The following is a 12,537-nucleotide window of genomic DNA, read 5'->3' on the forward strand; positions in this document are numbered from 1 at the left end:
GTTATGATGGCGCAAACATTGTAAAAAAAACTCTGGTAGATCTCCGGGCCTTGCTGTGTTTCAAAGTAGCTCTCGAGCCAAAAAAGTGTGAGCACCCCTGACCTAGATGCTTTTCTTCCTTCCCAATACCACATGACTTCTTTGCCATCAGGCTTCACCACACTGCCAGGGCCAGTAGCCAGTAATTAACTACCTGCCAACCAACCATCAAGCTTCGAAAGCTTTTTTACTATATGGAAAATCCATGCTGGGGGTTGGGGGTCTGGGGGATTATAGCACCTTTAGGACTCAAACTTGCTATCAGAAAAACTGAAGAGAACATATTTTATGTTAATTTCTTGCCCATCTTTTTGCCCTAAAGTGCTCAAAGTGACTTCCAACTAATCCATATAACAGTATGAAATAATCTTGCATAATAACATAAGCAGTAAGAACAATAGATGCATCAGAGAGCTGCAAGGAAGAGTAACTATTTTCCAGTGGTTTTATCTCTCCAGCACTCCCGTTGCACTTGATTGACGATATTTGGTATTTTTGTTCAAGGAATATGGAACATCTTGCATAAACCCTGCAACAGTCGCACTCTCTCAACTGAAATCACCCGACCACTTTCCTTTTGATATTCGTATTTTCATATTAAGAAACTCCTCCGGAGCAGCCCAAGGTCTCTGTGAGCCTGAGGCAAGGTGCCAAATATGCATACTAGTAGCAGCTGCCCACTTTTGTTGCTATTGCAGTGGCCATTTCCTCCACTGCCTTCCTTCCAGAGGTGAAAGTGGAGGACAAGGGTGGGAAGATACTCTAGCCCACCATTCTCCTTTTCTCCATCTTCCAGGAGTGTGGTAATAAGGAGAGCGAAGGGCAGCAACTATGTGGAGTGCATCCTGACAGAGAGAGGCGGGAGGCACACAGGTGCCCATAATGGAGAGGAAAAGTTTTCTGCCTGCCCCTTGAAGCAATCTGCTCACTTTGCCTCATTCTTTTTTTTTTTTTTTTTTATTTACTTACTTTAAGACAAGGGTACAGGAAAAATCACAAACATATATGTACAGGGTAATACACAAGGGAAAAAAACACCAGGAAATTGCAGAACTGTAGCCGATACTCTTATGTTTCCCTACCTATCATCCTTGAATAACTTATTGTTTATCTAACCACTCATACAATGGTTTCCACAATTTCTGTATTCTCTCTATTTCGCCATCTCCCAATCTTTCCGTCAACACATCTATTTCAACCATCTCATATAATTTCTCAATCCACATCTCTACAGTGGGAGTATCAGGGTTCTTCCACAATCTAGCATACACCAATCTCGCTGCAGTAATTGCATACAACAAAATATGTTTAAGATCATTGTTATAACTTTCAGGAAAAATACTCAAGAGAAACAGTTCTGGTTGGAAATGTATTTCACAATTAAAAATAATTTGAATAGTTCTATATATTTTTTGCCAAAAATTTTTGGCCTTAGGGCAAAGCCACCACATATGATAAAAAAAACCTTTCACCTCTTTGCATTTCCAACACTTATCGCATGTGCCGGGATACATTTTTGCTAATCTATCTGGAGACAGGTACCATCTATAAAACATTTTGTATATGTTTTCTTTCATTGTTACTGCCTTAATTATCTTCATATTTCTCTTCCAAAGCTGGTCCCAATTATTCATTGTTATATTATGTCCAATATTTTTTGCCCATATAATCATTACCTCTTTTACCGATTCGTCTACCATTTCCATACTCAACAAATATTGATACATCCTTCTGATATAATTTTGTTCATTTGATAAAAATATTTTATCAAATTCCGTCTCCTCTGGGTAGATTCCTTCTTTTTTATCTTTCAACCATCTTGTTTTAATCTGTAACTCCGTCAACCAATCCAGTTCAATCCCTTTCTCCCACAATACCTCTTTTGAGTACAGAACTGCTTTCTCATCTAATAATTCATCATATCTCCTATTCTGTGAACCTCGCAACCACATTGGCCTAGTATCAATTTCTAACGGTTTCACCCATCTTGGAATCTTCTCGTAAACTTTATATCTGATTTGTTCCCAGACAAACAACAATGCTCTTCTTATCAGATGTTGTTTAAAGTAACTATGATATTTGGCTTTATCATAAATCAAAAAGGCATGTGGACCAACCTGCAAATCGTGTAGTTCTAATTTTAACTCTCTAGATTTTTCGGCTTCTGCCCAATCCTTTATCCAATTTAATGCCGCTGCATAGTAATAAATTTCCCAATTTGGCATTCCGAAACCAGCTCATTCTTTCACATCTTGTAATAATTTCATCTTTATTCTAGCTTTTTTCCCTTGCCAAATGAAATTAGCCATCATTTTATTCAAATCTTGAAAGAACACCTTTTTAAATAAAATTGGGATTGTCTGAAATAAGAATAATATTCTTGGCAGCACATTTGACTTAACTGTTGCTATTCTACCCAACAATGATAAATTTAATCCATTCCATCTTTTTATGTCTTTCTTAATCTCCATCATTAACTTTAGATAATTATTTTCCATCAACTCACTACATTTATCTGATACAGTAATTCCCAAATATTTAACTTTCTTTGTGATATTAATACCAAATTCCTGTAGTTGCTGTTTCTCTTGTTTTCTCATATTTTTCACTAATATTTTCGTTTTATCATAATTTATCCTCAATCCTGCCATTTTACCGTATTCTGTCAGATTCTCTATCAAATATTTTAAAGACTGGGTTGGATTCTCCAAGATAAAAGTGAGATCGTCTGCATAAGCTTGAATTTTAAATTCTTCATTTTGGACCTTCACTCCCACAATTCTTTCATCTCTTCTTACTATATTGTTTAATATTTCCAGAGTTATAATAAACAGTAATGGAGATAGAGGGCATCCTTGTCTTGTTCCCTGCTGGATTTCTATCATTCTTGTTATGTCACCATTTATCTTTATTCTTGCCGTTTGTTTGGTATATATCTTCTCTATAACCCTTATAAACTTTGGCCCAAAGTTCATCTGGTACATTTGTTGAATCATAAAGTTCCAATTTACTCTATCAAATGCTTTATGCGCATCTACGAAAATTAATCCTAATTTTTTCTCTGAGTGTGCCTCAAAATATTCTATTATATTAATAATAACTCTCACATTATCTTTTAAGTGTCGTTTTGGCAAGAAGCCCGTTTGATCTTGGTGTATTATTTGCAGCAGAACTCTCTTTAATCTTCCAGCCAATATTGATGCAAAAACCTTGTAGTCTGTATTCAAAAGAGAAATTGGCCTATAATTTCTAATTTCTTTCTTTTCTGTTCCTTGTTTATGTATTAACGTAATTAAAGCTTCTGTCCATGAATCTGGAATATTTCCTGTTTCCCATATATCATTAACCAGATTCTTAAATGGTAATTGTATCGTCTCTTCAAATAATTTATAATATTCTGCTGGAATGGCATCTGGTCCGGGAGATTTCTGATTTTTCTGTCTTTTGATTGCTTCTGATAGTTCTTGCATGGAAATTTTTTGATCTAAAATTAGTTTCTGTTCTGATGTCAATTTTAGCATATTGTTTTTTAATAAATAATCCATTTGCAGGTCCGGATCTACATTATATTTCTTGTATAATTGTTGAAAAAAATTTTCAATAATAAGTTTAACTTCTGAGGATTTGTATTTCTCAATTCCATTTTCATCTATCAAACTATTTATAAAGTTCCTCTGTCGTTCTTTTTTCAGTCTGTGTGCCAGCCATCTTCCAGGTTTATTAGCGTTTTCAAAATAATTCTGTTTAATTAATCTTAATTTTCTCTCCATTTCTTCCGTTTGTATGATTCTGATCTCATGTTGAAGTTTCTGTATATTCGCAACTAATTCCTCTCTAGATGGATTTTCTTGGAACTCCCGCTCTTTCTTCTTTAATTTTAAGGTTAGTTCTTTGATAAGTTGGATTTCCTTCCTTTTTTTCCTTACTGAAAATTTCATCATAATTCCTCTAAAGTACGCTTTACTTGTATCCCAAATAATTTGTGGTTTCATTTCTGGATGATTATTTATTTTAAAGAACCAGCTCATTTCTTCTTTAGCTAAGTTCACAAAATCTTTATCTTTCATATCAATAACATTCAATCTCCAGAGCCCTTTCCTCCGAGATCTATTAAATTTTAAACTAATTGGATTATGATCCGCGAAGGTATTTGGTAATATTTCTGCTTCAAATGCTTCTGTTGTTGCTGTAATCCAACACATATCTATTCTTGACCATACTTTATGTCGTGTCGAAAAATAAGTATATTGCCTTTTCTCTGGATTTTGGACTCTCCATGCATCAATCAAATTAAATTCTTCTGCCATTTGTAAGAAAGATTTGGGTAGATTACCTCCTTTTTTTTTCCTTTTAACTGATCTGTCTAGGTTTATGTCAAACGTAAAGACTAATCCTTCTGGGAGTAACCATCTATATCTAACATTCTCTCTTCTCAAAAATGATGTAAGAGTCCTATATTGTAATCTCTTTTGTCTTATGCTCCATGGTATTTCCCTTAAAATTCTCACAGGATTTCCTCCAACCATTAATGTTTTCTCCATCAGTGCTTGTTGAACCATATCTCTCACCCTTTTCTGTGTAAACTTCAACATTATTTCTCTTGGTAGATTGTGAGCTTTTGCATATACAGATCTAAGTCTATACACTGCATGTAATCCACCTTCTAAAAGTTCTGTTTCAAACTCCGTTTGTTCTCCCAACCAATGAATCATTGTTGCTCTGATATCTTCTTGTTTTTCTTCTGGATAATTCTAAACGCGGAGCATGTAGCCTGCCTGTTGAAGCTCCAGTAACATAATGCTTCTTTCCAGGACTAAATTGCGCTGATCAGCAACCTCCATGCATTGAGTGAGCTGTTCAATCTTTACCTGGTCTTTTTTTGCTTGTTCTTTCATCTTATTGATCTCTATCTGGTTTCTATTGACCTTTTTACGTGTTTCCTTCGCCATCTCATCCATCTCCTTCAGTTTAAATGATAACTGGTCTAGTTTCTCAGTCAAATTTTTATCTAGATTAGAGATCTGTGTTTTCATCTGTCTGGACTCTTCGCGGATCTCTCTGAGAACATCCATAATTCCTGCTTGGTCCTCTTTCTTTCTTTCTGTACTCTTCTCAAGGGTTAACATTGTCTGAATGGAAGTACTGGTATTTGGTGAGGCTTTCTGAGCTTTTAAAGACTTTCCTAGAATATTCCATTGTACATTGAGATAAATAAAAAATAGACAGGGCATCCAAAATAATATATCCCTACAAAATAATTTCAATTGCTCTTATACCAATAACTACCATGTCAATTCCATAAATCAAAATCTCATTAAAGCTTACAATATTGATTTCTCAGCATTAACACTCATTAATCTCCAACACAGACAGTCTTTTTAGCATTCCTTCATCCAGAGTCTTCTTAAAGGAGACACACATACACACACACACAAAAAAAATCAGTTATATTTTTTTCCACTAGATGTCTCTCTACTTCATGGTATCCTTATCCAGTGTTTGAAATGTCCCTTACAGTCTGTAGATTATTTTTCCTTACTTATTGATTGCAGCTTAAAAAGGCAGCAATGCCATCTCAGCAGGTCGCTCTGAATTTCCCAAAGTTGTTGTTTCCTTAATTAGTCTTATCTTTAGTCTTTCAAATTGTAAATCACAGCGTCTTTGATGCGGGTTTCTGAGGGAACGCCATCTCTTCAGCTCCTCCTCTCTCCACCAAGGACAAATTCCCTCAGTCTATTAAGCAACTGTATCTTCTAAATAACCCGGTCTTCAAAGACATCAAACTGGGAGATTACTCACTCCTTGACTGAAGAGTTGAGAAACGGCCCCAAACGTTTTTTCTCTTCCTTCGGAGCTGCAGTCCCAGCGATAGGGGGAAAAAGAGGGGAGAAACCAGGCTGCCTCTGCCAGAAATGGCTGACAGAGTTCCTTCGATTTGTTGCTATGAAGACAGGCTTTGCCCCGCTCCTAGGGTTGCTTTCCCCAAGAGTTAGCTGGCCTCCAGTCTCAAGCACTTTCCTGGCCTCTCCTAGCCAGAAAAAGCCCCCCCCAAATCCTTGTAGGAGTTTACAAATCAGAAGGACCGACGGAGCTCTAAAAGCTGTGTCTTGTTGCCTGGGCTGTAGCTCCTCCCCCCCCCCACTTTGCCTCATTCAAAGGAGACTTTTTTCTTCTTTCCATATGGTCTGACCATGTGTCACCAATAGCCTGGTGGCATTTCTAGATGTTCTTTCCAGGACACCCATTTCTCCCAGTAGACTCACTTGCTCAGAATATCAGAAGCTTGTTTGGTTAGCAGCCTTCTACTAAACAGCCAATTAGTCTACTAATCTATCCCTATTATACAAATTCACTGTATAGCAAGAAGCCAATAATGGGCTACAATAATACCATTAAACCATAACTTGGCGAGGGACGCATTTGTAATATATTGTCATCAAGCACTTCTTTCAACATCTTGGTTAAAACCTTAAGGCATCTGATTTCTTTTCCACTATTAAGTTCCTTGGCAAAGTTCCCTGGCAGGTCATGCCATGGAGTAAATAACTATCTATTACAGTCCTGAACTCTCCTTTTTAAAAAAAAGGCAGTTTAGTGTGGAAGGTCAGCCCAAGACCCACTATTTTCCAACCAATCCAATATTCTTTGAAAATGACTGGGTATTGACAAGAATATCCTGTGGTCACTTAAGAACAGGTCTGCCCAACTTGTGATCTCTCCAGCTGGACACAGCCCATCAGCCAGGATCTCCCACATTCTGTTCATGCAGACCCAGGCAGGCAATAATACATCCTTATCAAGCCTCTGGTGGGGTACCATATATGGCTGGTGGCTGCATTTAACTTGAAGGGTTACAAGTCGTGTGGGCACGTTGACAGATACCAATTTCATGCATTAATACGTTTTTGGCCCATTTTGGAATGAAGTGATCTCTGCAAGCACTCTTGCATTTATTTAATTAATGTATATCTGAGTGAGGATCTACTCTTACAAAGTTTCACCTGAATCTAAATCTAATCGAAATGTTATTTAACACACTGTTGGCAACCACAAAAATGGACATAGAAGATGACACTGTATTCTGCAACCACCCTAAATATTTGACTTCTATCTACAAAAAAAGCACACTTACTGGATTGCCACTGCATTCCATGTGAAGTAAACTTAAGGGTTACTTTCCTTTGCCTCCATCTTGTCACCAGGTTACCTACTGAATGCCAATTCTTTAATTGTCACATTGGAGAATAAGAAAAAAAAAAAAAACATTCCCAAATTTTGAAACAAGAATCTGAGGGCTACGTGGCTGTCATTGCACTTCACATGGTAAGAGGTCTATCAACACAATCCAAGTGTCGGCGAGCCAGAGCCAAAACGGAAACAACAAGAAATGGAACAGTGGAATTTTGAGTCATAAGAGAATATGTGCAGAAGAAACACAGCTCAGGAAAAAGCTCAGCAGACTCACAACAACATTTTTAAGAAGCACAAAGAAATCTTAAGGGACAACAGATAAAGCACTTTCAGAATAGCAAGAGGTATCTCACTGTATTCCTTACAAACATACCTTTTGGCCCTATTAGCCCTATCCAGGCATTTATCTCCCAATGGATTAGGGCAGGGGTGCCCAAACCCCGGCCCGGGGGCCACTTGCAGCCCTCAGGGACTCCCAATCTGGCCCGTGCGGAGCCCCCAGTCTCCAATGAGCCTCTGGCCCTCTGGAGACTTGCTGGAGCCTATGCTGGCCCGACACAACTGCTCTCAGCGTGAGGGCAACTGTTTGACATCTTGCATGAGCTGTGGGATGAGGGCTCCCTCCACTGCTTCCTGTTTTACATCTGTGATGCAGCAGTGGCAGTGAAGGAAAGGCCAGCCTTGCTTTGTGCAAGGTCTTTTATAGGCCTTAAGCTATTGCAAGACCTTCATTCATTCACAGAAGTTCCATCTCAAATGTATTCATTTATTTAAATTTGAAATGCAAATTACTGCAGGCACGCACCCATAAGCCGATCTCACAGGTAAGCCGGCGGCAGGTTTTGACCCCAAAATCATGGAATTTTCTATGACCCTTGGATAAGTCGGGGGTTAAACTTGGGGGGGGGCGGTCTGACTATAATTTTGTCTGATTTTACCCGAGGCCAGTTCCTGAAAAATAATCTTCCAGTAATTGTTACCTAAAAACTGAACAGTTTCTAATTTATTAAAAATACAATAAAAGATCATAAGATGCATTTTTGTTCATTAACTTTTAAAATTCTGGTCTTCACAACATTTGTGTAAACAGTGTCAGAGTAAGTGTTGTACCTGTACACAACATACCAGTAGAACCATCAGTCAAATCCTTCTTTAAGGTGCCTGGTGTGTGAAGCCAGAGGCTCTACATATGATATGCAACATAAAACATGCAATTGGGAGTGTGCAGTTCAGTTCACAGCAGAGAGACAAGCAACAAGGACTGAGCTGCGCACAGTTGCAACCCTACTGAGTCAGAAGCAGACCCACTGCTTTCCATGGATGTTGTTCTTCAGCAACGGTGCATTGCAGCCTGGGACCTTGTTTCAGAGGGAAATGAGGATAACATCCTGGGGTCTTAAAAACCAGACCCCTAAACTGGGGGGGGGGGGGAATTCTTTGCAAATGACTTGCCAGGAATGTTCTGAGCAGCAGCAAAAGAAGGAGGCATTTCCCTTCTTCTCCAAACTGGCTTCTGGGAATTGTGGGGAGGCTTTGTGGGAGCATGTGCTGCATTCCATAGCAGCAGCCCATACAGACTACAATCCCCAGAAGCGCCTTCACTTCTCTTCCTGTCTGGAAAAGAGGCTGAAATGGCTGCCTCTGAATACCGTAATTACTGGTAAAAATTCTCCTTTTTCTCCACCTGCTTCCTGCTTCTCAGCCCATTTGCAGGCCCCCCCCCCAACTTCACCAGATAGCTGCTGAGCTTCCATAAGCTTCCCAGAAGCTCCCAGAGGACCCAGCCTCATTCACTGCATTGACCTGGGTATAAGTCGACCCAGGATCTCAGGCTCCATTTTTTAGGCATAACTTTTTGACCTATAGGCGAGTATATGCAGTGGTTCTCCCCCCCCAGCCCCCAACACAGTATCAGAGACATGATATGGCAATCCTCCCAAAAAGTTTGGACACCCCTGGGTTAGGGGAACAGGAAGAGCACCAGTAAGCTCGGCCACCCAACACCAATGCACTTCTGAAGTCATGACCCTGCATGAAGAGCTTTTTCCTGCACAGACAAACACTGTAATTGTGGATTCTCTCCATGATTGCTTGAGTGACATATAATGCTAGAGTGTGTTGGCATGGGGGTGGGGCTTGTGTTCTTCCCACACCTTCCACAAATCACATGGAGACAAATGTCCAAACAAGGTTAGGAAAGTCACTGAGAAACATAATCAGATGTTCTGCAAGTTTTCAGCATAATTCAGAGCAAATTTAGAACATGCCAACTGCAGGGAGCATCTACATAATGTGGTGGTGGCCACTAGCTTAGATGGCTTCAAAAGAGGATTAGATCCACTGATGGGTGACAAATCTACTAGTCATGATGAGTCTATGGTACATGGGATGGTGGATGCCATCAGTTTTACACCAGTTGCTGGGATGGCAAGTTAACAGGCAAATTACTTGCTGCCTTCATGCCTGGCCAGGGACTTGCAGTGTGGGTATGGCAGAACCACTCCATCGTAGTCCATGGAAAAGCACTTCAGCTCTCTGCCTGTTTACATGCAAGGAGGCTCTCCTTATACCTCAGAAAGCCGAGAGCCTCCTTGGGTGTAAGCAGGCAGGGCAGCTGTGGTGCTTTTCCATGGACTGCGATGGGTTGGTTCTGCCTCACCTGCCACACCCACACCGCACATCCCTGGGCCTGGCTTATGAGCTTCCCATCTGGTTAGCTGCTGTGGAAAACAGAACACTGGACTAGATGAACCTTTGGTCTGATCCAGCAGGGCATTTCTTATGCCGTTATGGTGGTTGATCTAAGCATTCAACTTGCTGCTATGTATGTGTAGGTCAGGTAAGTTGCAAGAATCTGCTACAACAGCTATTTAAAAAAAAATTCTGTCTGTCTTGACCGCTTAAAGCAGGGGTGCTCACACTTTTTTGTTTCGAGAGCTACTTTGAAACCCAGCAAGGCCCGGAGATCTACCAGAGTTTTTTTTTACAATGTTCGCGCCATCATAACATATAACATTTATGTGTACAATGTATGTTGGTGTACCTTGAGCCCCACTGAGTATAACAGGACTTACTCCTGAGTAGACATGCCTAGGATTAGGCTGTGAGGCTGCAATCCTAGCCACACTTACCTGGGAGTAAGCCCCATTCAGTACAATGGGCCTTACTCCCGGCGTTTCCTCCCAGAGGCACCTGAAGGGGGGGGTCGGCACTCCGCGATCTACTCATTTTGCCTCGTGATCTACCGGTAGATCGCGATCCACCTATTGAGCACCCCTGGCTTAAAGAGTTCCAGGACTCCACAGAGTGAAGGCACAGATATGCAAGCTTAATTAGTGAAGACCAAGGCCAATCAACCAAGGGTCATTTGCTGCCTTGGCTTTTATTCTCTTAAGATAAGGTGGGATATAACTTTTTAAATAAAACAATCAATTTGAGAGTTCTAGTCCATCTATTCATCAACCTTACCTTGTAGCAATGGTATTTATATAACAAAACCAAGAAGATTGTCATTACTACTATGACACTGATCATGACAATGGTGTTCAACACCGAGTTCAAGAGACGCTGACCCACAGAGGACGTGTCTTCAGTAAACGGGGTATAGATCCTGCAAGAAAACCACAACATCTCAATAAAAAATGAGCTGCACCAGCACGCTTGGCATCAGGTCAAACTGGACCATCCAAGTTACATAGCAGAGCAAAGATATCAGGCATGATATACATCCCCAGCCCAAACAAAAAGTTTGGGCATAACTAATTGGCACAGTCAATCCCAGAGTGGACCATACCATTAGAAAGGACAAGGTGATCTGCCTCAAGTGACATTGCTTTTGGGCGCAATCATAACCCACTTACCAGCACTAAGGGCAATGCAGCTCCAAGGGAAGAGAACAAATATTCCCTTACTTTGAGGATGTGAGTGCCACCCAACTGCAGGATGCAGCACATGTCCCATTGGCACAGCTATGGGTGTTGGAAAGTTGGTTAGGATTTGGGCCTTTGTTGCCCTTACTGGTTTCCTCACATTAACCTCATTTTTAAAAAATGGGCCAGTTCCCCTTGCACTTGGTTTGGACAGAAGTCTTATGCAGTGCCTTCTCTTAAATACCAGCTTCCCTGCTCAGCTTATGATGCCATTGCACTCATGCACCCATTCACGCAGGCCTCACCTACACAAGGAGCAGAATGAAAGATGAGTGGAACAAGGGGGCAGAATTCCCTGCACCATCCTTGCAAGAGTGAGAGCCAAATTAAACATTTTTTTTTAATTCCATAAGAAAAACTCCCTCCAATAAATGAAATGAAAAAACAGGAATATCAGGAAGAACAGTTTGGCGCAGCTCACAGTGTCTATCCTGTGCTTGCAGAGAGGGTTTATTTGTTTTTCTTCCAAAACAAAAAGAAAACAGAGAACATTTAAAATGGGAACCCTCCCACCTGCAAACTGAAGTGGTGCAATACTTTCTAACACCTTCCATTTCATTCCATTGAAAGTGAATAATTAGAGCAGAGAAACGTGTGGATACTAGCTGAGCACTCTTTTGATCTCACCCACTCCTTGGAAACCCTGTTCTTTTGTGAAATGAGTGCTAAGCAATTTAGTAAGGAAATTCAAGTGGGTGATGTATACTGAAGAAATCCAACAACAACAGAGAGGTTGATGCAGCACAGAGCCACACTCATAGGGGAGGAGAAGCTGTGCTATTGTAGCAAAATTACCCACTTCTTGTACGCTACGCTGCTCCAGGGATGATGAGTGGGAACACAACAGGAAGCAATACTGGCAAGTTAGTTCAGCAACCCTGATTCATCAAGGCAATGGTAGAGAATGGTTTGCAAGGGGTAGCATGGCAGAAAGGTAACATTTCATTGATGCTATGCCAGAGAAAAACTTTGCAAGCGGTGCAATTTTAAAGGATGCTGTTGTGGCAGCCAAACCTTGTCCCCCCATTGTGTTGCATAGGGAAACACACTGTGTAATGATTGTCTAGTTCCTTTAGATCACATTGTATGAGCATGCAAACTGTGTGGCACTTTTCCACTTTCCATGGGATGAATACTGGGCTGGGGCACCTTCCTTATGAGGAAAGGCTACAGCGTTTGGACCTCTTCAGTCTACAAAAGAGACGCCTGATGGGGGACATGATTGAGACGTACAAAATTATGCATGGGAAGGATAAAGTGGATAGAGTGATGCTCTTTACACTCTCACATAACACCAGAACCAGAGAACATCCACTAAAATTGAGTGTTGGGAAGGTTAGGACAGACAAAAGAAAATATTTCTTTACTCAGCGTGTGG

At 40.5% G+C, this 12,537-nt stretch overlaps 1 protein-coding gene across 1 annotated transcript in view; it reads right to left on the bottom strand.

Annotated features, from left to right (window-relative positions):
- Positions 1–12,537, bottom strand: part of PSEN2 (presenilin 2) — a 36,616-nt gene that overhangs the window by 12,177 nt on the left and 11,902 nt on the right. Inside the window, exon 4 of the mRNA XM_066618686.1 lies at positions 10,699–10,840. Coding sequence (XP_066474783.1) covers positions 10,699–10,840 — 142 coding nt within the window. The remainder of the gene's footprint in view (positions 1–10,698; positions 10,841–12,537) is intronic.

Source organism: Tiliqua scincoides, chromosome 1 (assembly GCF_035046505.1).
Source record: "Tiliqua scincoides isolate rTilSci1 chromosome 1, rTilSci1.hap2, whole genome shotgun sequence".
Lineage (NCBI taxonomy): Eukaryota > Metazoa > Chordata > Lepidosauria > Squamata > Scincidae > Tiliqua > Tiliqua scincoides.